General features: G+C 35.5%; 1 protein-coding gene across 9 annotated transcripts in view; it reads left to right on the forward strand.

The window, feature by feature from the left end:
• Positions 1-26,606, forward strand: part of ATF2 (activating transcription factor 2) — a 53,038-nt gene that overhangs the window by 9,084 nt on the left and 17,348 nt on the right. For 6 of the 9 annotated variants that reach the window (XM_030017323.2, XM_030017320.2, XM_030017324.2 and 3 more), the window contains 9 exons: positions 845-913; positions 1,561-1,630; positions 4,080-4,176; positions 5,930-6,048; positions 8,158-8,286; positions 14,267-14,445; positions 14,771-14,885; positions 15,059-15,145; positions 26,259-26,408. In XM_030017323.2, the coding sequence (XP_029873183.1) occupies positions 1,583-1,630; positions 4,080-4,176; positions 5,930-6,048; positions 8,158-8,286; positions 14,267-14,445; positions 14,771-14,885; positions 15,059-15,145; positions 26,259-26,408 (924 nt within the window). In that variant the 5' untranslated portion in view covers positions 845-913; positions 1,561-1,582. Of the gene's footprint in view, positions 1-838; positions 914-1,560; positions 1,631-4,079; positions 4,177-5,929; positions 6,049-8,157; positions 8,287-14,266; positions 14,446-14,770; positions 14,886-15,058; positions 15,146-26,258; positions 26,409-26,606 lie in introns of all 9 variants that reach the window. The other 3 variants (XM_030017322.2, XM_041124498.1, XM_041124499.1) reach the window with 3 other exon arrangements.

Raw genomic sequence — 26,606 nt, forward strand, 5'->3', positions numbered from 1 at the left:
ATCTCTGAGGTGTCAAGTCTTAAATTATTTCTTACGCTTACTTGATCTGTCTTGTGCCTAGTGCTAAATGGTGTACTAGAAGTATATACATTCTTAGGATGGTTAGACAGTTTCAGAAGCCTTGTAGCTTTTCATGACCAGCCTGCTGCAGGAGAGATGGATTTATTCTGCTCATGATCTTTAATCATAAAGACATCTTTATTCATCTTTATTTGCTTCATCAAGCTAAGCAGTGTTCAGAACTAACATTGTTAGATCTCCATACAAATACTCATTTTTAAAGATGAATGTGTTTCCTCCAGGGTAAAGCCACAGATGGGTTGAGAGTGCTTGTCATCTCCTGGCTAATAAGCTAATTTGGTACATTGAACTCCCCCACCACCCCTCATTACTTGACCTTAAAATGAGGTAACTTAGAGTGTTGAGATTAGTTACTCACCACTATTGGGTTTAGTGATGTGACAACAATATCTTGATTTTATATGTTTATTGTACCAGAACTTTATTATTTTTTGTCATTGATGTCACAACATCCACATATTAGTTTTATGCTTTGTCCAGCACACGCTGTCTCAATCCTGTCTGTGTCCCTCTTTCTCTTCCTGAAGCAGAGTGATGCTACCTTGCTGTTTGTTCTGTGCTTGCAGGTTGAGAGAGTAGAAGCATATCTTTCTGTCTGAGAGAAAGCGTAACTAATTACAGCATGTATTGAAGTAAACCATTTCTTTGAAAAGCTGTTGTGTTTCATGGGTGAATTGTGGGCATTATATAATTTATCTTTACAAAATCATGTATTATTACATGTTTAACATGCATGGTAATTAGTATCTTCTTTCAATTACAGTTCATTGCCATGAAAAGGAGGATATGATAGTTTGCCCTGTGAAACAGGTTTATATGTGAAATCTGGCAGGTATGTGTATTAGTAAGTGTGGCAGTTATGTAAAACAGCACAAAATATTATTAATATCTATTATGTCTTTCTTAAATATTTTTTAGCCTGTTGGTAATTTAGCTGTACAGCTGAAACGTTACTAAAGTACATGTTTTTTTAGTTTAATTTGTAACAGTTTACATAAAGGGCTATCTGCTAACTTATCTTTAAAGATGAGCTGTAAAGATTATGAAAAGGCTAAGGAATCAACCACTTTTTCTCATTTGTTGGCAATGTGTCCTTGACTGCTTGGTATTGTCTGCTGCTCTTTGTTCTTTTCTTAATTGTAGGAATTGGATCATTATTACAATGTATTTTTATTTCAGTAACAAGTTGTCTTACTATATTTTCAGATACTTTTGCAAGTAGTCATGTTAAGTACAAATAGTTGCCTTTCCGATTGAGATGTATGTTCAAAACCTACTATGTCTCTATTAGGGTTTTGTGTACCTTCCTGACAGAGCTTGGAATGCAGAGTCTACTTGAATCCTGGGTATTTAGATTCTTAGTGTAGCCAGAAGGCAGAAATTCTTACCCATGGAATATTAAGATATCCTGTGGATGTTAATGTATTGCTAATTTGTTGCAATATTTGTAAAATCTGTTCCATTCTCATTTCAATACAGGTAGCACAACGACCTGTGGAATATGAGTGATGACAAACCCTTTTTATGCACTGCCCCTGGATGTGGCCAGGTAATGGTCTGACTTGAAGTTATTAGCATTGGTGAAAGTAAAAGTGATATGTATTTCTAGGGATTGAAGAAAGGGGGATTTATGATAATTGGTAGAAAGTATCTACATTTTGTTGTAAAGCAGGTGACAGCCAGAATTTCTAGCATTTTGTGTGTTTATTCAGAAAATGCTATCCATGGAAGAAAAAACCTAATTAAATTACTCTTTCCGAGCTAAAAGGAATTTCATTTGTTAGCCCTGCTTTATTTGCTTTCATTAAAAAAATAGATAAATCAAGAAACATCCTAATTTACATCAGGTAACCTGTATTTTTCAGAATATTTCAATGTCAGTGGGGAGCTCATTGTGAAGCTTACTTGTCACTAATCTTCACAACTATGGTGACTGCAAATATTTAATGACATAACTTTTATTTATGTATATTTTTGTGTATAGGAAGATGCTAACAGTATGTATGCCACAAAATGTATTTCGATTCCTATTGTAGTTTTAATGTATTCTATTAAATAGCATTAGTAGATAAAGAGCTGAATGTGAGCAGAAAAGTAAAAATACTGAGTGTTTTAGCAGATGGTTGCTTAAAAGGAAGCTGTCTTAACCCTTTAATTTAGTAACCTGAAAATAAATTAATTTGCATTATCTGCTGCATGAGCTGGACATCCCTGCATCCTTTATATAGAATTAATTTCTTAAGCAAGCTGAATTTTTTTTCATTTTATTATCTCTGCTGCGTTTATATAGAATTGATTTCTTAAGCTGTATTTTTACATTAATTAGTGCACTTGGATTTATTTGGATTTTTACTTCAAAATATGTTCATTTTTATCCTGAAAACTTGGTTTTTACGATGAATGACAGCATTAATGTTATGTTAATGGAGCCTTCTGTATTTAAAGTGGGAAAGGACTAAGATTTCTTATTATGTCTAACATGTTCAGTGACATCAAAAGTAACAGAAGAGGACTGCCTTCTCCTAATCAACATGTTTTTCCCCATCCTATTTGAATCTCATTTTAATGTAAGCTCTGTCAGAAGTGTTTGGCAACTAAATCTCATAGAAGATGCATCATGGGGCTACAGCAATCCTTGATTCCAGTGAAGAAGTGAGAAGTTCATGTCCTGAAAATGGGCAAGGCTTCTCCAGATGCCAGCTCATACTATAGAATACAGAGAGGGAGTCAGGATCTGGAGATCCTATTCCCTCTGAAGGAGCCTGTCCATCACATAGTGGGGACAGAAAGATGTACTTAAGTCTCTTAGTGTGATAGAACACCAAAGTTCCTGGCTTATGCTGTATCTAGAGATAAGGCACAGGAGCTATGGAGAGCTGGCCATTTGGAATCCTTGGCAACAGAGCTCTAACAAAAAAAGTGTCTGGACTGTATCAACCAGTCTTTCAGTGATCCTGCATTTTTAATTTCCCTCTCAGCTCCCCATATACATGTCCTTTCTCACAGAAATATTCTGGATGACTGTACTCTGAGGTCAACTAAGCTTTCCGTATTGTTTTCTGAGAGACAACACTTGATGTGTATCTGTTACAAGATACAAGTGGAATGACTTAAATTATTGAGGAATAATCAGAAACATAATTTGGGACTTAAATGTTCACAAAGAAAAGAACTTGAGTATTTTGTAAAATGTGTTCCTTTTAGGAAACCTGCATCTTGGGAAACATTTTCTTACATTATCTCAGTTGAAAAACTTCACTCACAAATACAGATGCATAGCAAATTTCAAGATAGTAAAAGTAAGATCGTCTTTTTACAGCACTTACTTTTTCTGCTTACTGCTTTTTTTTAAAGAATGTACCCCAGATTTTGGGGGAAGTATGCACAAAACTGGCATAATTCTGAAAACTTGAGATATTTTTAAAATGCTGGTAAGTTTAGTTCATTCACAGCTTCTCAGTTGTCTGACATTGTTCTAGTGTTTCCCACTCTATCTGCCTCTTATTTTATGTAGTAAATGGTCAGGGGCAGGAGCTATGCTTTATTTTATTTTTATGCTATTAAATACAGTGAAGTCTGTGTTTGTGATTACAGGTCAATTTTAATTATTGTGGTAATACACACAATACAGAAATCAAATAGTGGTAATCAATTACTAAACATTGTCAAGATCCATTAGTGTAGCAAATGGCTGTTTGCTAACAGTTGATGAAGTCTGCAGCACTCTGAAATTTTATCTTGGACTTTTGATGAATGCAGGTACTTACACTACCATTTCCCTGGTATCATTACTATTTAGTTACTATGAACATCATTTGAGTTTTATAATATTTCTGCTTGGTACTGTTGACCAAGGAATGAGATATATCTGCCTAAGAGGGTTGTGTGTTAACGTAGTAAAGATAATTTTACATGTTGTAAAAATTACTTTCTGTAGAATTGCATTTACTTTGTTCACACTCAAAATTACAACTGTTTCTTAAAACTTTCCGCTGCAGCGTTTTACCAATGAGGATCATTTGGCTGTCCATAAACATAAACATGAGATGACACTGAAATTTGGTCCGGCTCGTAATGATAGTGTCATTGTGGCTGGTTAGTATATGCTTTTATAACTAGTTTATTCACTTTTCTGCTGGAATGGGCATACATTTTATGTATTTTCTTTACATAATGCATAGACTTATGATAAGAGAATATGAAACATTTTCTTCACTATAGTTTTCTGCAATGTGTGCTTAGGCAATATTTCTCACATAATTAGCTTTTGTCAGAATTTGAAGCCAGTATTATTCTCCATAAGTAACTTTTATTTGGATCTGATATATAATCTTAAGTATTTTTCAATTGTCAATACTTTAATAATTGATTAAATTATGTAATAAGCATTCAGTAAGAACACACACTAACAAAGGCTATGCCTAACAGGATTTATAAGTAGATTAAACTGTATTTAAGTTTTAATTATTCGTTGATATTACATGTCTCTTCAATTTTAAAATATGTAGTGGTTTTTTACATACTATGGTGACATGAAAAGAATGAATTGGTAATTAGTATTCTTTAAATGGGATAGTAGAAGATAAAAATTTTTTGTTTTAATTTTAACTTCAATTCAAAATACTTTTACTGTATTTCCACCTCTGAATTCATGGTATACCCTTGGTCAGTTGTAACTAACTTTGTTTGTTTGTCCAGGATCAGAAGTAATCACCAATGGATGATTGATTGCATTATAAATTTTAAAGTTCTTGAATGAAGATAGCACATGCTAATTATTCTAAAGTTACTGTCAGACTGGTTTTTTTTCAGTGGTGGAACAGCCTAAATGAACTTCACAAAGGCTTTCAGACTTCTTCTGAATTTTTTTTCCTTATCAGTGGCTAATTTGTTAGGATTAGGAGACAAAAAAAATTGTTACTCTTAAATCAGCAGTTACGCATTTTAAAATTCTAAACGTGATCCTCAGCAATTCTACCATAAGAAAGGGGACCTGTCAAATAATCAGGTCTTTGAGAATGAAACCATGGCAGTGTCTGTTTTTGCAGCCACATTCCAGCATATGAGCTGTTAGTCGTAAACGCCAGCTTACGTTAGCAAGATGCACATAATACCACTTTACAATATTTTAAATGCAGGTAACTTTGTGACAAATGTGGTTAATTTTGACCTGGTAAGTGAAAAAGGGGGAATTTACATAGTGCCAAAAACTTCATAGAAAGGCTTTTTTGAAATTGCTTCATGCAATAGTCACCCAGATAGCAGAAGTCTTATGATTCCAGCTTGACTATACAGGCATCATAGGAGTCAATACAATCTTGTGTACAATATCACACTTCCTTTTAGAAATTCCACACGCTTGAAAGTAATCACTGTTCTTTTCACAATATCAGAAGAAAGGAGTAAACTGTCTGTGAGGTGTGCACTTTTCTCTCTCTCTCTTTTTTCTTTTTTTTTTTTTTAATTAAAGCCTTCATGTAGGCCTTATCTATATCTGAAAATAGAGCCTGCTTGCTCACTGAAGTGATCTGCTATGCTAGACTAGGCACTTGAGAATAGCTCCCTCTGGTTTCTGGACACAGGCAGAAGAAATGCTTTGATACCCTCCCAAAACTATAAGGGGCTTACTGGTTTGCAAACTTCAGTTGCTTGTCTCCAGCAGGTGGAGTATGCCTTCTGGTTGGCCTCCCTGCAAGGCAGGAAGGAGCTTGCTTGCAATGCGTAAGAGAGTTCTTAACCACGTTGTCTCTTTCTATTTGCTTTTATTCTGAAAAATATTTACGATAAGTAGGTTAATAAATGGTATTTTAAAAATAAAATTTTGGGGGTTTTGTACGCTTTATTTCAGATCAGACTCCAACACCAACTCGATTCTTGAAGAACTGTGAAGAAGTGGGCTTATTCAATGAATTAGCAAGTCCTTTTGAAAATGAGTTTAAAAAGGCTTCTGAAGATGACATTAAGAAAGTATGTTCAAAAACTTTTTCTTCTCAGAGCTTCTACTTTTTTCGTATCAGAAATTCCATTTTAAAAAGCAAACTTTGGATTTATGTATTGCCTTCTAAACTATACCAATAATCATTTGCCAGCTGCTTGTATATGTTGTATGGGGATAATACAAATCTAAGATTGCTATTCTGAAGGTTAGTTTACCTGATTAATTTTGCATAGTTAGCGTGGACAATGGAACACATTGACTTTTTCTTAATTCTTTAAGTATCTAGTCTATATCTGTTGAAGTTAATCATTAGCATTGATTGAAATTTTATTAGGCCCTGAATAAGCAAAAAATAATTCTGAAAAGTAAAGAGGTTTTGCAGAAAGAAAAACACACATTTGCAAGAAACCTATGTGAAAAGAATAGATGTGAACACTGACTGTTTTGATTAGTTTTAAAATAACAATGTTATTCGAAGAACCAATAGTCATGATAATGAGAGTTAAATACTGACTAAATTTAAAGAAGTGTCAGTAATTTGGTTATAATTGATTTCAACATATAGTGAATATACTTTTGCTGAGAAATTATTGATCACAACCTAAACATCTACTTTTTTCTTAATGTACAGATCGAAATAGAGGAAAAATTTGGACTGTATCTGTTTAGCAACTTCATGTTTTTATGAGGAACTTCCCATACATTTAAATGTTGTTTCTTCTATTTATTTTTGTACTTCCCACTCATAACTGGTTAGGGGCCCAAACATTTAAACACTTCTGCAAATGAAAAATTTTGTTCAATGTCCCCTTTGAAAAATTTTGCCTTTGGTTGATTACCTGGTTGACTTCCAGAGGCAGTGATAAAAAAATGTTTTTTTGTACTCATGTATACAGATTTTGTAGAATCAGTATCCGCGTTTTCTTTGGTTCAGTAAAGATTTTAATAGGTACTCATGAATAGGATGGATTATTATCCATTCCTGACAAAGCCTCACCCTTGCTTTGTTACCACAACTATACCAAATCATTATTTTTAATTTTTTTTTTAATTTGTGTATGCTAACTGTTCTTAAAACACTACATATGGTGATACCAATTCTGGATTTACTAATACTGTCTTTTCTGTGTAATTCACCACTGCCTTGGAGGAGGTCATAGGCATTGCAAAATATTTTGAACATTTTAGCAATTTCTTTCATTGATATTAATTTTCCAAGCTGCCCTGTGTGTTATGAGAAGAAACACAGTCCTGCCATATTTCTGGTTGATTAATATACATAAGCAATCATGGCAAGGGGTGGAAAAATTTACCATAATAGCACACTTTCTAGGGCGTTGATAGTTGGGGATTTTTTCTGTAGTATTTCATATTCAGATGTGGTATGAAAAGAGATTCCACTTTTAACAGTCTTCTCTGCCCATTAGTAATATATTCCTTAGGAAAACTAGGAATTGAATTGAATTGAAAAAAGCATCTAGAACAATGTAAATACAAGATGAGCTTTGGGGGAAGTTTCTTTCAAAAGTATTTGTATAGCAGACCAGAACGGAGTATAGGCTTTCAAATCTATAGTATTGCTTTAAGTAATTTTGTAACTTAACTTCTTTGTGGTATTTCAGATGTCCTGGTGGATTTTATCTGTGTAGTAACATAAAACTTGCTATTTCAATAATTATTTGCTGCAATAAGTTTGAAATTAATTGTCCACCATAGCTTTCTTAACTTGGAAGTATAGTGAGGATTTTGTGCTTTGTAGCATGTGATATAATAATTTATAGAAGGATAATACCTTCTTTTAACTGTAATTTTTAAGTGTAGCACAGTCCTTCCTCAGCTATAATTTTCCTGTGACTTTGGGGAAAGGGAAACTTTTAAGAGTGGTTTTAATTCTCAAGAAGAAAATACTTAGTTTCACATTGGTATTGAAAGACCAAGCATTACTGAAGATTGGTGTTCGTGCAGATGCTGGAAAAATAGCCTTGACTGGTAATGCATCTGCATCAAGATCTTCCAAACATCAGCACCTCTCTGTTGTTATAAGGCTGATATTTCTCTTTAGTTGTTTACATTTTCTTGCGTATTTTAATTTTTTAGAGAGTAATTACAGTAATTTTGTTTTACACTGTTGCTCTTAGATGCCTCTAGATCTGTCTCCTCTTGCAACACCAATTATAAGAAATAAAATTGAAGAACCTTCTGTTGTAGAGACAACTCATCAAGATAGTCCTTTACCTCATCCAGAGTCTACTACCAATGATGAAAAGGTCAGAACCTTTTTTTTTGTTTTGGAATTTATTTTTTGAATCTTCTAATGATCTGCAAGTTTGTTGTACACGATGGTAGCCACACTACTTAAATGGTTGAAAGGAAAAGAATTTTTGTTTGCCATATTCCTGTGGATATATACTTAATTGTTCGATTCTTTAGTTAGCTTTGCTCACCGCAATTATTTCTTTGCCTCACACTGGCCATCCAGTAAAGCTAGAAAGGAAACCAAATTTAATATTCATGCTGTGTTAGAAAATGCTAAAGGGGCCCTTTATTCTGTTTTATGCATCATCATTCATAAAGCAAAGAAAGTTTAGTTTCTTTGATTTTTTTTTTTTTTTTAAATATTGTCAACGGTTTGCTACTCTTCGTGTGTACATTTTTATCCTATGTTTTACCATAAATTGTTTTGTAGAACAGCAGGGGATGTTCTACAAAAACGTACAGAGATGAGTGGGCTGACTTTCAAAGCTAAGCACCAGATAATTTTGTTTCAAATTTTATACTCTTTAAGCTATAGCAGTATGTTTAAAAGTGGTGATCTCAGGCATTTGCTTGTTTAGTGTTTACTTGAATATTCATAGAAGACTAAGGTATTTTCTGTCACTAGAGGATGTTGCAGTCAAACCAGTTTTAGAACTATTGCTCTAAAGAAGAAATAAATGGTTTAATAGTAATAACTTCGATATGTGACTTGCAGTGTTTTCATCATGTGGAGTTCTCTTGAAGAACACAAAACGAAGCAAAATCAGTGAAATGAACTAATTTATTGCTATTCCTACTTCAATAAATAAAAATATTAGGAGCAGAACATAATAAAGCAATATGGTTGCTCTAGTCAGTCTTTTTTCTATGTGCATCTTCAGTGGGCAGTCTGCATTTGAGGGACTTAGATACCTTATTCCCAAAAATCAGCAGGACTTTTTAGGATCACAGGGTAATTCAGGTTGGAAAGGACTGCAGGATTTCCTGGTCCAACTTCCTCCTCAAAGCAGGGGTTAGCTCTGAGGTCAGACCAAGTTACTCAGGGCTTTACGCAGTCTGGTCTTGAAACCTCTGAGGAGGGAGGCTGCACAACCTCTCAGTGATACGCATTCCAATGCCAGGCTGTCCTTGTGGTGAAAGTATTTTTCTTTGGATCCAATCTGAACCTCTCTGGTTTCAACTTGCACCCCCTTCTCTTATCCTGCCAACAGACACCAGTATGAGAAGAGCCTTAAGTGTGTGACCAAAATTTAAGAGAGTTTAAATTCAGATTTGTCTTTACAAAGCTTCGCTGAGTTTTATTAGTTAGCAAGGATGAGTAATCATAGGCAATCAAGGCAATCGTGTAGTCTCAAAAATAGTAAAAGTAGTTTGAAGGAATACATGTAAAGAGCTGCTTGGATTAAGCAAATCACAGTCCAAATCTTAAGTCTTCTTTATTTCATTTCTTCTTTATTTCAGAGGTTAGTTTATTTTTTCACTGCAAATACTTACTCTAAGTACTCTGATTTTGGCAGGAGATAATATTAATATCTTTATACAGTAGTGGTTCAGTATCTCATTAGCATCATTACAAGTGAAAATTATATCTCAATGCTTGGCAGTACTTATAAACTTGTCTCATTCATGATGTAATTTCAGTGTTGTCACTGTAACAGTGCTGAAGTGAAAAGCTGCTGCTGCTCAATGCTGTTCTGATGTCTGATTGTAGAGACAAGCTGAGCAAGGATGAGGGTGCTGCTTGGAGTGTGCTGCTGCTGAATGTGGCCTGCAGAAGTTGAGAAATGTGAGCAGAGTGTTGCTGTTTTCTCAGTTAGATTTTTATATTCTCCTTCTATAGATGTATTGAAGGAGGAAAGGGCTTTTTTCAGGGCATAGCTGGTTTTAAAATACATATGCCACTGTAACCATTTCATTGGCAGAATATATTTTAGTAGCCTTAAATGATTACAGCCTGTTAATGTATGTGCAAGACAGTTCTAATTTTCCTTCTAGTTGTCAAAGGAATTTCTTAGAGACTCTTAAAAAATTATGCTTAATTCTTTTCCTAGTTTTCCGAGAGTTCCCTGAGTTCTATTAGCCTTTAATAAGTGTTGATATTCTCCTTTGAATAGATCAAGGTATCATTAGAAGTATATAAAGCCTTTTGCCTTAAAATAATAAGCAAATGAAACCTAATTTATTCCTTGAGAACTTTCAAACTCATAGTTGCTTATTAATAGTACTTCAAAGGGTGACAGTTTCACAAGTTGCTTAGTTGTTGCCAGATAGATAATTGCCTAACTTAATTATTTTAAAACCAATTGTTTTCTTACAGTAGTAATCAATTACAGTATTAGTTCTGGCCATCTACATTTCTGTATAAAGAATTCTGTGTATTCACTGATAGCATTAGGAAGTTATTGCATGATATTTGCTTTTAGATACAAAATACTTGCAAATATGCATCTCTGAAAACACTTAAATAAAGTAACTATCCTGTTCTGTAATATATTTTCCAATTCAGTGGTTTTTAGTTCAAGAATAAAAGAGTTGGAGAGGTCCTTTAAATAAGTCTCTAATATCTTTGAATAGGCTTAAACTTCTTTCTTGTGAAGGTGGATAAAGGTAAGATGACTTTGTCTTAATCTCATGATTGCAAATTAATCTCTGTTTTTCATGTTCTTTAGCAGAATATATTAACAAACTATTTCATTTCAGACAAAATTTATACTTGATTAGTGCAATGCTTTGATGACCAATTAGTATGTTCTATCAGACTGGTGTGGCAATGGTTTTGTTTTTATATGCTAATAAAATGTCAGTTTCCTTTAAATCCATACTTCAATCTGCAGCTTGTGTTACCATCACATTGTTGCAATAACTAGCACATGCTTGCATTTTTCAGTGTAGCATAGAGCAAGTTAGTGTAAGAAGTAGAGAGGAAGTTGAAAATACTTTGTTTTCAACTGTGTAAACACACTTGTCAGTAAATGTGTTATTCCTTTAATGGTTGAGGATCGTTTCTGGTCTTTTAAACAAAGCACAAATGCTATCTTTAATAACACACAGAAATAATTGTGTGCATGTGAGGTTTCTGTTTTCAGAATTTCATAGATTTATTTCAGAATTTTATACATTAATCTTCTGACCATTGCTGAAATCTGGTTTCCATAGATCACTTTGTCTAAAAGTTGCAAATTGCCTTTTTCCTAGCAGGGGAACAAGCCAGGGCGAGACCCAGTTTTACAGCTGGTATTTTTAGAACACCCATCAATTAAGCTGTTGTTATTAATGGCCAATAAGTATTCACAGAGTGGCATAACTTACTCGCTCATTCATACATAGTTACCTGGTTGCAGCAACAGTTGGGAGGCCAAACCCAGCTGCTTGCCCAGAGGTAGAAGGTTGTACTGACATGCCAGTGACTTCTAGATGGGTGTTCAGAAAGTGTTCAAGGTCATGTTGGATGGGGCTCTGACCAACCTGATCTAGTGAAAGATGTCCCTGCCCATGGCAGAAGGGTTGGACTAGATGATCTTTAAAGATTGCTTCCAACTCCAACCATTCTGTGATTCTATGAAAGTCCTTCAAGGGGTCCGTTCTTTCATCAGATGTATATATAATCCTGTAGTCTTTGTTCGCATATAGCAGCCACCATGGTTTTAGATGTTGTCTGAATTGTACAGCATGTTCATGCTAGCGTACAGATTCAGCTGGTGTTCTGAGTTTATGAATCATTGCAAATTTAACAGGGCCGGTATTCTCTGGAGCTTATCTGTTCTTGGGAGATTTTTGCACACTGCCTCTCAGCACTTTTCTTCTTGGCCTTCTGTATTTTGGTAGCTATTTCCCCACCCCCACACACAGGTACTTACAGAAGCCACGGGCACAAACCCATACAGAAGGGGCTATTATGGCATTACTGTTGTTGAGAATGTGTGAATATCTGGTTAGTTTACATTTTTGTATTAAAGCTATATACATGGCTCCATGGCTGCTGTTAGCTGACTGTCTTTTTCCCCTTTTTTATGGAAATCAGATTTACTTTGCCATAGCCACTTGTTCTGTGGTCTTCACATATCTACATTTAAATTTATACATATACCTTTATATCTATGTGGTTGCCATGTATGAAGGTGTTTCAGGTGAAAGGAAGAACAAGAAAAAGAGCTCTTAAACCTCTGTTGGCTGTTAGGGGCAAGCATGGGTGTTCCTGTGTCAGATCCCTACAGTGGGAATGGACTTTCTAGTGGCTCCTTGCTCACAGTAACATGATGGGTAATAGTGGCAAACAGCAAGCAGGAAAGGGTAAAGCTGAAACCAGTGAAGAATGACACAATATTAATTTCCGAATTGACCATTGCCAAAAGATTATCAGGGCAAGTATTCTCCCCTTATACCTTCCTCTAATTTCCCAGTCAAGCAGTTCGGTCTCCTTTATGTTTTCCCTGTGGCTCTTCTCACTGAATAAGATCTGTATAGCTGTTAATACCAAATCCCTTATTTGCAAAGGAGTGTTTAATCCTGTCCTAGAGAATATGCATTAGTCAGCTCTTCCCAATTTTTAATTCTGTTTCTGCAATTTCATACTGGATGTTTTCTTCTTTTGACTGAATGCTCTTCTGTAATTCTAGGCACTGTGTTCAGATATTATAACATTTATAAATATACCAGATTGATACTAAAGAAAAAAATTCTTGCTTTCCTCAGTACAGCTCACTGTTATTCTCCAAAAACTCATTCACTGTAAATAAATAGTCTTTTAGGTCCTTTGGAAAAGCCTGAATGAACTAATGAACCCTGATGACAAATCTAGCCTCTGAGCTTTTGAAGGGAGAAAATTTCATCATCTAAAGTCCTTTCTTTTTTAAAGCCCGCAGTTTGCCAGCCCACTTACAATTCTATGAAGTGCTCAGAGGAGCACGTGCATTTTGCAATGGTTGTATAAAAAGAAAAAAAAAATCTTTAAGACAACTAAGTCCTTACTGCTTAAATCTTTGTGGATGAATTTTAAAAACTTAAGCTTAATTCAGACAAATGGTAATCAATGTAGCCTATATGACACAGGTATGAGATGTTCTCTGAATTTGGTTTAACAGTGGAGCAACTAAAGTCTTGCTGGTCTTAAGAGTGTAGTTTTATGTGCCATTGATTGCAGTAGCTAGTGTCAAAAGAATTACTAACTTGGAAAAATCCTGTCTGAAAGTAAATCTGCTGTCTGACAATATCAAAGATCTCCTGAGAAGGAAGGCATTGCTCACAATAAGGCATTTCTAGGTTTTCAGAAACAGCAAATGCAGGTACTACATTCTAATTGATAATGTCCTTTACCTGATTGCTAAGAACTATAGTCAATTCTGTCTCCTATTTACTTGCAACTGAGGAAATTTAATTTCTGTGCTCAAATCATTTCTTCTGCATCAGGATACTCATATATTTTGCAAAGCTATGAATGTAACACTTCAGGTATTTTTAACTTGGTAGCACTTCAGTTAAGAGAAGTACATGGGTAAGGGATAAAGGCTGAAAAAAAAGACAGATTTTTTTTTTTTTTTTTTTCCTTTTTACTGAACCATAAAACTCTTTTGTTTCTCTTTTGTTTAAATCTGGAACAATGGACTGAAACTGAAATGTACATAAGGACACCATAAAATGTTTTCCTTATTCAGAGTGTGGGTAGACATGATGGTGCTGATAGCGCCATGACTTTCTTGGCAAAAAAACCCAACCTGATCAAAACTGAATTATGAGTAATAGTGGGCTTTGCATAAATTGAGCCAGGGTTTGTCATAAAACTAAAATCTGTGTCGTTGGAACAATTTCAGTTTGGTTTAAATGATTCATCTGAAGGTTTGGGGATTTTTTGATGTTTTTAATTGTATAAGTGATTCTACTTGCATAATGTTATAGAAATTCTGATTTGTTCCATCAAACTGTGTTCATTTAACAGTCGGAATTAATGGTCTATAATTGTATTTTACAAACTGATTAATCTTTGTTTTTCCTCAGGAAGTGTCACTGCAGCAGACTGCACAGCCTACATCAACGATAGTTCGTCCAGCATCGCTACAGGTTCCTAATGTACTACTTACAAGTTCTGACTCAAGTGTTATTATTCAGCAGGCAATACCATCACCAACATCTAGTACTGTTATTACCCAGGCTCCATCCTCTAACAGACCAATAGTGTAAGTTACATAAATCTTAGTAAAATGTTTTCTTACAGAATTTGAAAATATTTTGTCTTGCTTACTTTCAGTTACTGTTTATGCAGTTAATGTACAAATTTGAGATGCTTTGGTGTAATGTGGTGCTTTACTACATATGAAACATACAACTTTCACTACATGTGAAATATAATTCCATGTTCTCTACATTACTAAGTTCATATTTTTTGATCTCCAAATAAATATTACATTACAACTGTAAACAAAAAAAACAATTTAAAATAATGTGTAAACTTGTTCTCTTTTCTGGATAAGTTTTCTTTTATATAGTTCATTCCTTTTTCAGTCCAGTTCCAGGTCCTTTTCCTCTGCTGTTACATCTTCCTAATGGACAAACCATGCCTGTTGCTATTCCTGCATCTATCACAAATTCTAATGTGCATGTCCCTGCTGCAGTTCCAGTAAGTAAGCATGATGCTATATTAATTTGAAAGTGGAGCAGATTTGCATAAGCACAGAACTTCATTTTAAGCAGCTTGATAGCTGTTTTGGCTTCAGAGGGTAGTGCTGTCATGTGCTCTCTATTATGATAACATACTCAGGTTTTCTTCATTTTTATACTTTATCTGGTCAGCTTGTTAGACCTGTCACCATGGTGCCTAGTATCCCAGGAATCCCAGGGCCTTCCTCCCCACAGCCAGTGCAGTCTGAGGCTAAATTGGTAAGTGAAAAACTCCATTATTCCTCAAGAAGAATAACTTGAGAAATTAATTAAATTCTATTGCTTTTTAAAACAGCTTTAGTTTTCTTTTGTTAGTCTAAATTCTGCAAGTACAAATTTAATAAAAACAGAAAAATAACAGCTGCATTTATTTTACAGTCATTTCAAATTCCAGCCTATGTTAGTTCGGTTGTTAATAGTCATTTTGATCTTATTTTCAATCATTCTTTTAAATGAACTAGATTTTTAACTAAACTTCTTGCTCCTTGTATTGGAGGATAGCAAATATTAGCTGGAAGAAAGACAAGATTAGTAGCATGTTAACAGTGAACATCACCTTCAGAGAAGCAGAATATGTTTCCTCCCAAAGGATATGATATTTCTTAAAAAATCTAGAGAAAGAAGAAGGCTTTTTTAACAATGTTTTCAGAATCTCAACTGAATATAGTCCATTTGGCAGGAGTTATGTATTACTGACATACTTAGGAAATTGTTTTGTGTGGAGGTTGTTTCTCTTGTGTCGGGGCAGTTTTGGGGGGTTGGGGATTATTTGGGAAAATCATGAGTAAAACAAGCAGAAGAAAGTTTGTTTTTTTAAAATATTAGTGATCCAGTTACGGTGGTAGTTTGAATTAATCAATTTCTCAAAAAAATTTCTGCAACGTTAGGTAGTTGCTTCTCTGCTGTCTTGTTTGTTTGTTCCAACTGTTCTAAAGCAATAGAAAATATATTATTAAACAATAATTAACCCATTTATGTATTTGCAAGATGCCTCTGTAAACAGTATCTGTCTTGTGAAGTAGTGTTCCTCTTCTGATTCTGTGCTAAAAAAGAATTAGGAACACCTGCTACCTAAAATATATTTTTGTACATCAATATAGATAAGTGGGAGGATGCCCTTAACATCCTTCGATATCTCATTTCTCTCAACCTAAACCTGTGGGCTTTCTTTCCTTACCCATTTTCTCTCCTCAATGCACAATATGAAAAACAGCGAGTCTGGGAATACTAATTATTCTGCTGTCCGGAGTAATGGCATTCCCATATAGTGGGCACATTCGACCACATTCACCAAATACTGAAATTATTGTGGAGAGCTGGTCACCAGTGCACTGACATTTCTTAATGCTGTCAGGTCTTCCTTCATTTTCCTCCTCTGTTGCACACGATGACTTTTAAAATAATATAGAGAGGGACAGAAAGGAAGAAGGTCTGTCTCTGTGCATCCTTGTCCCCCTAGGAATGGGAAAAGGAATCCTTTAATACCTGAGGAAATACTTAAACTTAACCAGCTCTGATGAGATGAATTTATCTTAAATCCAAGAGAGAAGATTGTAAGAAACTGAAAACAAGAGCTGTTTTCTCAGAAATTGCATGTTCCTTAGAGTCAGGAGACTCATGCACTGAGTGTGAAATCCAGGAGGAACTGGTTCAAATAATTTTTAGATGAGCAAGAAATTAGGTTTTTAAGCATATTACTGAGTGATTTGCTTTTACAAACCTTTAAAGAGGGGAAGGAAATACATGTATGTGGTGAAGACTTTGATCTCACATTGGAAGAAGCAATCACTCGGATGCAAAGAAAAACAAAGATCATTAGACTTAAAATTTAACAGTCTCATTAGTCTTCTCGTTAGAACTTAGCTAATATATGCACTTCAGTGATTGCTTATCTTTTTTTTAAGTGAGACTGTAAAAAGAGTATTTGCAGTATTTCTTCTTTCCTTTCTTGTCGCTTAATATAAAGCATGAGCAGAATTCAAGAATATCAGAATTATGTATATTTCTTATGCTCATTTACTTCTATATAGTGCCTATTCACAAAAATAAAAAACTTTATTTCTTATCACTCGTAAAGTAAAAGCAATTTAATGAGAAACTTTATGTAGAAAAGCTTCCAACAGGAAGACTAACTATGCCATGTGATGCATTGTTGGCAGAAATGTGATGGTTTATTAACTGTAAAGTTCCATTTAATTTTTAAAATTTAAGTCTTTGTGATGCCAAATCCTTTCTTTTTCACATCTCTTGAAAATAATTTTGCTTGCTACATGCTAAATTCTGCAAAGGTATGGTAATCAGGTTTATTTTTCACTTGTGTTCCTGGTTAAGCCAACAGAAGACTTAATATTTAGTTTTACAGCTACTTGTTTGCTTTTTATTTCCTTAATACTTCACATTTAAAGTTGAAATATAAGCTATTACACTGAAATTTAATAAGTGTACGGTGTATCTTTCATCACAGTATATGTTTCACCTATTAACAGTATACTGCAATTTGTGGATTTATTGGTACGTTTTAGTTAGCAGAACACTGGGAACACTTCCTGTGTCCTTTTGCCTACCATAGCCACGTTTCTCCTTCATGCTGGGAGGCAGTCCTGAAGGGCAAAGGAGTCTAGGAAGGTTAGCGACCTGCTACACCACTTAGACACACGCAACTCTATGGGGCCGGATGGGATCCACCCAAGAGTACTGAGGGAGCTGGCAGAAGTGCTCACCAAGCTACTTTCCATCACTTTATCAGCAGTCCTGGCTAACCGGGGAGGTCCCAGTTGACTGGAAGTTAGCAAATGTGATGTCCATCTACAAGAAGGGATGGAAGGAGGATCCGGGGAACTCCAGGCCTGTCAAACTGACCTCAGTGCCAGGGAAGGTTATGGAGCAGATCATCTTGAGTGCCATCACATGGCACATACAGGACCAGGCAATTAGGCCCACTCAGCATGGGTTTATGAAAGGCGGGTCCTGCTTTTGACTAACCTGATCTCCTTCTATGATAAGGTGACCCACTTAGTGGATGAGGGAAGGGCTGCAGATGTGTCTACCTAGACTTTAGTAAAGCCTTTGACACCATTTCCCACAGCATTCTCCTGGAGAAACTGGCTGCTCATTTCTTGGATGGGCATACTCTTCGCTGGGTAAAAAACTGGCTGGATGGCAGGGCCCAGAGTTGTGGTGAATGGAGTGAAATTCAGTTGGCAGCTGGTCACAAGTGGTGTTCCCTAGGGCTCAGTATTGGGGCCCGTTCTGTGTAACATCTTTATCAGTGATCTGGGTGAGGGGATTGAGTGCACCCTCAGGAAGTTTGCAGATGACACCAAGCTGGGTGGTAGTGTTGATCTGCTCGAGGGTAGGAAGGCTCTACAGAGGGATCTGGACAGGCGGGATTGATGGGCCAAGGCCAACTGTAGGAGGCTCAACAAGGCCAAGTGCCGGGTCCAGCACTTGGATCACAGCAACTGCATGCAACGCTACAGGCTTGGGGAAGAGTGGCTGAAAAGCTGCCCGGCAGAGAAAGACCTGGGGGTGCTGGTTGACAGCCGGCTGAATATGAGCCAGCAGTGTGCCCAGGTGGCCAAGGTGGCCAACGGCATCCTGGCCTGTATCAGAAATAGTGTGGCCAGCAGGAGCAGGGAGGTGATCATCCCCCTGTACTCAGCACTGGTAGGGCCGCACCTCTAATATTGTGTTTGGTTTTGGGCCCCTCGCTACAAAGAAGACATTGAGGTGCTGGAGCACATCCAAAGAAGGGCAACGAAGCTGGTGAAGGGTCTAGAGAGCAAGTCCTATGAGGAGCGGCTGAGGGAACTGGGGTTGTTTAGTCTGGAGAAAAGGAGGCTCAGGGGGAGACCTCATCACTCTCTACAACTACCTGAAAGGAGGTTGTAGTGAGGTGGGTGTCAGCCTCTTCTCCTAAGTAACAAGCGATAAGATAAGAGGAAACGGCCTCAAGTTGCGCCACAGGAGGTTTAGATTGGATATTGGGAAAAATTTCTTCACCAAAAGGGTTGTCAAGCATTGGAACAGGCCGCCCAGGGAAGTGGTGGAGTCACCATCCCTGGAGGTATTGAAAAGACATGTAGATGTGGTGCTTAGGGTCATGGCTTAGTGGTAGACTTGGCAGCGTTAGGTTTACGGTTGGACTTGATTATCTTAAAGGTCTTTTCCAACCTAAACGATTCTATGAAGTTTGTCAGCCTAGTGTCCTTAGTGGTTTTTGGACAGAAAGCTGGATGAAGGGGTGAAGCTGTGATGTTCCCTTCTCAACAATCAAGGCCCAGGAGTCAGGATTTTTATGGATCTTTGGAATTTTCTTAGCTGTTGCTTTATTTTATTTGTTATTTATTATTTGGAGAAATTTTTTGTTGTTCTTTATAGACAGACCTTGCAGTCTCACAGATTTTTTTCATATTGCATTATAAAATGTAGAAATAGAATACGTAGCAAATACAAAAAACATGCTCGAATAGTTTCCTAACATTGCAGCTATTCCTCAGATATTAAAGTAAGTTTGGTAGTGTATGGGATGCAAAATTTGGAAAGTTAACGTGTTTTTTCATATCTCCAAAGAGTTTTGTCATATATGCTTTTGGCCATTGTTGTTTGAATCTTTCTTTTATTCAAAGACTGTACTTTCCTGATATGGTATGCTGCATTTTCTACTATCATATGTATGACAATACTGTCTCACGGTATTGTTAATTGACACAGATCTACCTACTTCAGAGGTTGAGTAAAATTCTTGAAGAGCTGTTTGCAGTAACTTTGTCATTTCAAGATGCAATATCCCCAGATTGCTGACTTGGTATCAGATATAGCTGAAGTGTTATCAGATATAGACCTGTCCCGTGTAGAAGGCACAACTCCTTATGTTTTGGCTGAAATACCTGGCACAAAGCAAGGCAGGAGCCAGGCACTTCCCTTCATTTGTGCTTTGTGCCTTTCTTTACAGAGGCTATTTTCTGCAGTTCATTTCTTGCATGACATTTCAAGGAACTAACATATTTTAGTTTTGTAATAAGAAAAGCACTTTGTGCTCTGATTTAATATTTTGTCTCAATCATTCATTTCTCTTTTACCTGTTTACAAAAGGCTACTGTTGTGTAGACTTCCCTTTTTTTTTTTTTAAGTGAAGGTGAGAAAAATCAAATTAGAGATTGTAGTGCCATTATTTCCTAATGCTCTGGAGTTTAATTATTTAAATATTGATTTGGGGAACTTAATTTCTATATTTTTATTCATGTGAAAACAAAACACTTTTCGTCTATTTTGATGAATACCTGTTGTTTCCTTCTGAGTTGCATATACCAAATTGTACATAAAGCATCATATATTTCTTTATATAAAATAATGAATGAACTTCAGTGAAAAAACCCTGACATTTTGATTTCTAAAAGCTAAAGCTTAAAATAACTGGCAGAAGACGTCTTTGGTAATGGGCCTAGGATGCCTTCCTATAACACAATTAAAATTTTTCTTCAGCTATCCTAGAAGTCTTAAAACCCTTTAAAGATAAGGGAACTAACATACTTGCTGGATATTTTTTTCCCCCACTATGGACAGCTTTTGGAGACTTTTTTCAGTTCATAAATGGGCTCTCTTACGACATTTGATAGTGTTTTTAGATTAGAGTGTCCAAACTTAATGCATAATAATCAGAACTGTGCATATTTATTTCTATATTTGGTAAAGTTTTCAGTCTGAAGGGTCAAACCCCTTCAGTGTGGCAGTTTTGGTTATTCATGTGAAGTGAGTAACTGAGATGTCATTTCTAGAACTCTCTTCTTTCTTTGCTGAAATGCTCTTTTCTCTGGTTACTATTAAAGTTGCCTGATGCTAACAGATGAATTCCATGGAGGGACAGTTGCACGTGAGAACAGGTTCACTGAGTGAAATAGCAGGTAGAAAAATGTATATGAACTGCAAGGAATAATGACTGGGAAGAAAAAAAAAGTTGTAAATAAACAAAAAAAAATACATAAAAGCTGTGAGAGGCAAAAATTTAAAAATGCAGTGAGCCAAATCCTTATGATTGGTGACATTATTGCAAGAGGCTCCCAACTGAAACAGCTGAAATTTAGTGGAAGAGTGTGTTAAGCACAATCTTAGCGTCTGCTTCAGCACAGAAACATATACAGTGCTATATGTGTTTCAGTGCTATGGGATAATTACATTAAATTAGATTGCATTTTAATTTTATTGTCCAATATTGAAGTTATTGTAGTGAACATAGCTGGTCCATTCACACCTGTGGAAGACACTGTTACTATAGTTTTGAACATTCTCGGATCCTTTTTTTCCTATTGCTTGTAGAACTGAAGTAAAATATGACCAGAAATTTTATTCAGACACAAGCTATCTTTTACTGCTATTCTTTTGAAAATCTCCTTGTATCTTGTACTGAGAATGACATTCAGTAGGAGTGAAGATGAGTTTCAGATTTCTGTGGCACACTTAGTAATATAAATTGTCAGTTTTTCTGACATGACTCCGTATTTGTTGTTATGTTAAAGAAACTAACTTCCACATACTTAAGTAAAATCAAATGCCTAAGTCAGTTTTGTGGAATTTTAGAGAGGCTTAGAAGTAGATGCAATAACTGTGTTTAGAAAAAAAAACAAATAAAAAATACTTCCTTACTAAGATAAGGATGCATGATTCAAAATATTATGGAATTGCTTCTGATCTTTTTGTGAGAAGATCTGTAATTGTATGCTTTCTGTATATGAAATGTGAGCCACGAGTTACTCCTAGTTGTACAACATCCTTTTTTTGAGTGTACAGCTTCTGGATGCAAACTTAATGTTCAGATCCTTCTGCATGGATTGCAGAAGTTTCCAAAGAACTTAAAAATGGCTTTAACACTGAATGTTTCCCTCTGTCTCCTCCTACCTGTATAAAACCTTTTGTCACAATCTGAGAAATACCTTGCACACAGTGGGCAACCAGTAGGCTTTCTGCAGGAGGTTTCTACTGAGAAGTGACAGAGGGCAGCTTGGCAAATGTTCAGAAACGGACATTAACTTGCTGGAGCCCGGCATGGGACCTTGTGTTCAGCAGAATTCTTCTGACCTGTCTCTCTGCATGCCGAGCTAATCAGCAAACACCTAATGAGCCTACTCTAAAGAAACAGACCCTCTCACAACCTACTTCATTTTCGTATGTTCTCTGGGGGTGAAGAGACAAGACTTCATAAGGACTGATGATGCTGCAAAGACCACAATAATGATAATTAACTTGCTGAATTTAGAAGATTATGCTGTTAATTAGTTGCAAAATAAAGATAAGTAATAGAGCAGCAGATGGTAGGATAACACCCAGGAGAAGGAGGGTTATTACTCTGATGAGCTTTTGTGGCAGATATGAAATATGGATCTGAGTTTTTCACAAATTGTTTCTGGAGAATATTATCTTGTTTCTCTGAGCTCTTGATGGAATGATCTAGTTCTACCAAATTTTGACAGACGCATTGAGGATTTGTTTTCAGGGATATACATGAACAATAAAACCTTGCTAATAAAGACTTTAAAAGCTATTAAGCTATTTGAAAATACCAATTTTAGTTTCCCTCTAATAACCAAATAATATCAAACAAACCTTGGTAGTCATCAGGTTTCCCCACATCATAATGCTTATGTACATTTATTCCAATAGTTGTTTCAATATAGTTGATTTTTAAAACTGAGGTTCTCATCGTATTTCGGGTAACCACCTCCCTACTCACAGGAAGCACAACTTCCATATAGTATTTTACTCCAACATTGCCTTCTAAAATATGAAACCTTTCAAATATATGAGCTGGATATCTTCTTGTGAAAATCTGTAGATATTCCTCAGATTTTCACAATATTTCTGCATTTGTGGATTATTTTAATCATAACTATTTGGATTTCAACTTTTAAATTCTGTAATACAAAACTAAAACCAATTATTTTCTATTTCTGTTTCCGTAGTACATTACATTTAACAATGTAATTTTCAAAATTAGTTTACTTACAAATTTACAAAATTGTAATGTTTAAATGTTAGCATTACAATAGGGAAAGTTAAGTCCTACTTTGACTGTTTGCACATCCATTGTGCCTGATGATAGATCTTTTATAATGTAGATAGTATTGTGCTATTTCCTTCACTTTCTACTGCCATTTTCAAATTAAATGTAAAATACAGAAATTTAATAGCATGAACTTCCTTTCTTTTTAGGTTAACTTCGCAAGTATTTCTTTAACACAGAAAAACAGAAGTAGAAAGAATGGAGCCAGACGATAATAACTTGCCTTACATGCACATTTAAAAAAACCACCACACTGAACCCTAATTAGTTTTGTTTCATCTCCCTAATCTTCTGAACTTGGGCTTTCTTTCACCAAGGAAATGGATATGCTAGTGAAACTTGTTCTTTAAGTAACGAACTTCAAACAAACACTACAAAGCATATGTAGGAGTTCATAGACTCTGTTGTTTTGGGGTATTTTTGTGGAGGATGCTTACATCAAGATTTGTTTATGCAGTCATGAGCGGAGTGGATCAGACACTCTGGCCATATACATACTAACTATATAAATGTTTAGGCTCCACTGCCATGACAATTAGAAGTTAGCTTGTTATCACTGAACTTACATATTCAGACACTTGAGTTGGATGAAATCTAATCATTTTTACTTCTCATGGCAGTGGAAAAGGGGTATATATATATATATATGGCAAGTTGCTGTGTCTTGGTTGAGTAATTTTTGAGACGGTAACTTTTAAAAATCTCCTAGTATGATGGCTTGAAATAAAAGAGAGCATACCCTTTAAAACCTCAGCAGGAGTTGAAATAGACACGTTGTAACTAATTTGTTACAACTAATTTGTACTGTCACTACTGTCTTGATTTTGACCCCTGAAAGTTTGTCACATCCAGCTAAACAGCAAGTTACGATACAAGAAATATTTCTAAAGTAATTCAGATAATAAATGAAAATACATTGTGAAAAATCAGGTGTTAATAACTTATGGAAAGGATATTGGATAAAATTGTCATATTAACATTGAATACTTGCTACTTTCTTTAAAAACTATGTTTTAAAAAGTGATTTGGAAGTGTTTCCCTGGTAGTCCTGGTGGTAGCTTAGAAAATGTTACCATTTAATGACCAGGATTAGTTAGAATTTTAAAGGGCGGGGAGTCATCAGCCTTTCAACTGTTGTAATTAGATCATAAAGTTTGGTTTTAGTAATTTTAGTTAGACAATTAGAAAACACTTAGGCCTTTCTGTGCTTGTTTAGCAGGAGACGGACTGAAATTTTTTTCTTAGCCTGTTTTTCCAAGGTGAATTAGGAAGGTACAAGTTAATTCTTGAGTTTGTTTTACTTCTGTAAAGAAAATGTTAAAACAACTGCCCTAAGGGCTTAGGATTTTCAGAGTGCTGTACATATACTAAGAATTACGGGCACGTTATGTTAAAAATTTGTGTCATCCTGCCCTAATGTCTACAGCTATCCTAAAGTTTTGTTGTTAGAGCTTAGCACTGGGGAAATCACTGTAAATTTGTTTTGTGTACTTTTCTGAAAATACCTTCTTCGTTCTGGGAAACTTACAAAGTTGATACAAAAATGAAGTGGGGAACAGAACTTCATTAACACTGAATTTTTATGTACACTTTAACGGTCCATATCTGGGGTAATGTGTGCTGTTAATTCAATCTAGAGCAGTCACTACAGAAAAGACTTAGTACAGAAGTCACTGGCTAAAGATTCCTTTAGAGTAAGCCAGCAGAGGAATGTTGGAGTTTCTCAGTTCTCTTTGTAGCCCTCAAATGGGATGTCTATTGGTGGTGGTTAGATGCTACAGTCAACTATATGGATTTGATATTGATGTGACTTGCTATATTGCAGACCTGAAGATTTTTTGCAGTTCTGATGGAGGTAATCTGCAATCTGTTGTTCTAATTGTAGAATAGGATCCAGGAAAGCCTGTCATCATGCAGGGTAGGAGAGAGCTGTCACTATATTCCAGTGACTTAATTGTTGAGAGACATTGGATACTACAGTTTATAGAGAATATCTACATAAATAGGTGCAAAGTCATCTTCTTATTGTGAGCTGGCCAAATGCAGCCTAACTCCAGCGTTTTTAAGACATTCTATTAATATTAGTACTTCAGCAGTACTTTGTTCATATTCCAAAGTATGATGATACAAGTTATCGGACTTTTCATAAACTGTCATGTATTAAGTCATTAATCTCTTCTTAAACTTGTACTGGATTCTTTAAAAATCCAGTGCTCAATAGAAAAACATTCTTTAATACTGTTTGTCTAGTAAGGTAAATTCTTCAGTAAAACTGAAAATTTCATTATGAATTATACAATAATAATGAAATTTTAAGAAATAATCTGGAATTACGAGCAGTTGTATCTACTGAAATTTAGTATAACTCTTTATCACTTAAGAATTTGTTGTAAATAGAATATATTATCTGTTATAATTTTAATAGATTTCACCAAAAGTTGAGTGAAATAATTTTCAAGAGGTAGTCAATGAAATGCTTTAGTATCAAGTTGTCAGTAACTCTTGAATGTATTATATACAGCTGAACTTTGAAGTCACTGTTCTTCGTAGTGGCTGTCTACAATAAAGGAAGAACTTCAAACCTTTTAGCAATGTTTTAATGTAAAATAGCATGCTGTAACAGTTACCTTGCATATTTCTGTATAAATAAAAGCTAATCTTTATGTAAAACCTGAAGCTTATTATTATTTTGTGCATTATTGAGGTGTTTCAGCAAAGACCTTGGCTTTTATCTAATAATTACTCATAGGAAGGATTGTAGAGGTGAGTATTTGTAAAGACAATGAAAAAGTGGAGTCATAACAAACTATTTGAAAATGTATAGAGAACACCAGAATTTTTAAAACGGAAAGAAGTTTGTGTTCTGTTTTTTACCTATTTTCCATCACGTGTGATTGTTATCTTTCTGATCTGTGCCTTGTGTAATACCAGCCTCAGCAACTGTTTGTTCATAACCTTCCAGTCATCTCTTTGCGGGCTTAGTTCATCACGAAGGAGGCTTTCCGTTTACTTCTCCATACAGCTTACCATCCTTCTCTTACTGAGATCCTATGTAAAGCCTCATTGCTATTGTCACGCTTGCAAGAAATTGTCACCTCTTAGTAGGTATACACCTAGATCACTGTTGAAAGCCTATAAAAAGAAACAGCTATTTTAGAGTTGGAGCTCCTATTTCCAAAATGGAAGTAACTACTAATATAAATAATTAATAACTCCTCAAGTTAGCATGATAGAATATTTCCTTTTTTCTTCTTCTTCTTTTTTTTCTGCTTTCAGAGATTGAAAGCAGCCTTGACCCAGCAGCACCCTCAGGTAACAAATGGAGATACTGCCAAGGGACATCCAAGTGGGTTGGTTAGGACTCAGTCAGAGGAACCACGACCACAATCACTACAACAACCTGCAACTTCAACAACTGAAACGCCGGTATGACAACAGAGTGGATATATACTTCCTACCCTCTTCTTTGTTATGAAAAAAAAAAAAAAAAAATATCTTTTTTCTTTACTTTTAATTTGTAAAATAGAGGTTAACATGTGCTACAGACTCCTCGTGGAGTCAATAGTTCTGTAGCAGTAAAATGTTTATAGTTCTTACATGTTCTTAAATGCCTCTAAAATGTAT

The sequence above is a fragment of the Aquila chrysaetos genome, chromosome 6 (genome assembly GCF_900496995.4).
Source record: "Aquila chrysaetos chrysaetos chromosome 6, bAquChr1.4, whole genome shotgun sequence".
NCBI classification, from domain to species: domain Eukaryota; kingdom Metazoa; phylum Chordata; class Aves; order Accipitriformes; family Accipitridae; genus Aquila; species Aquila chrysaetos.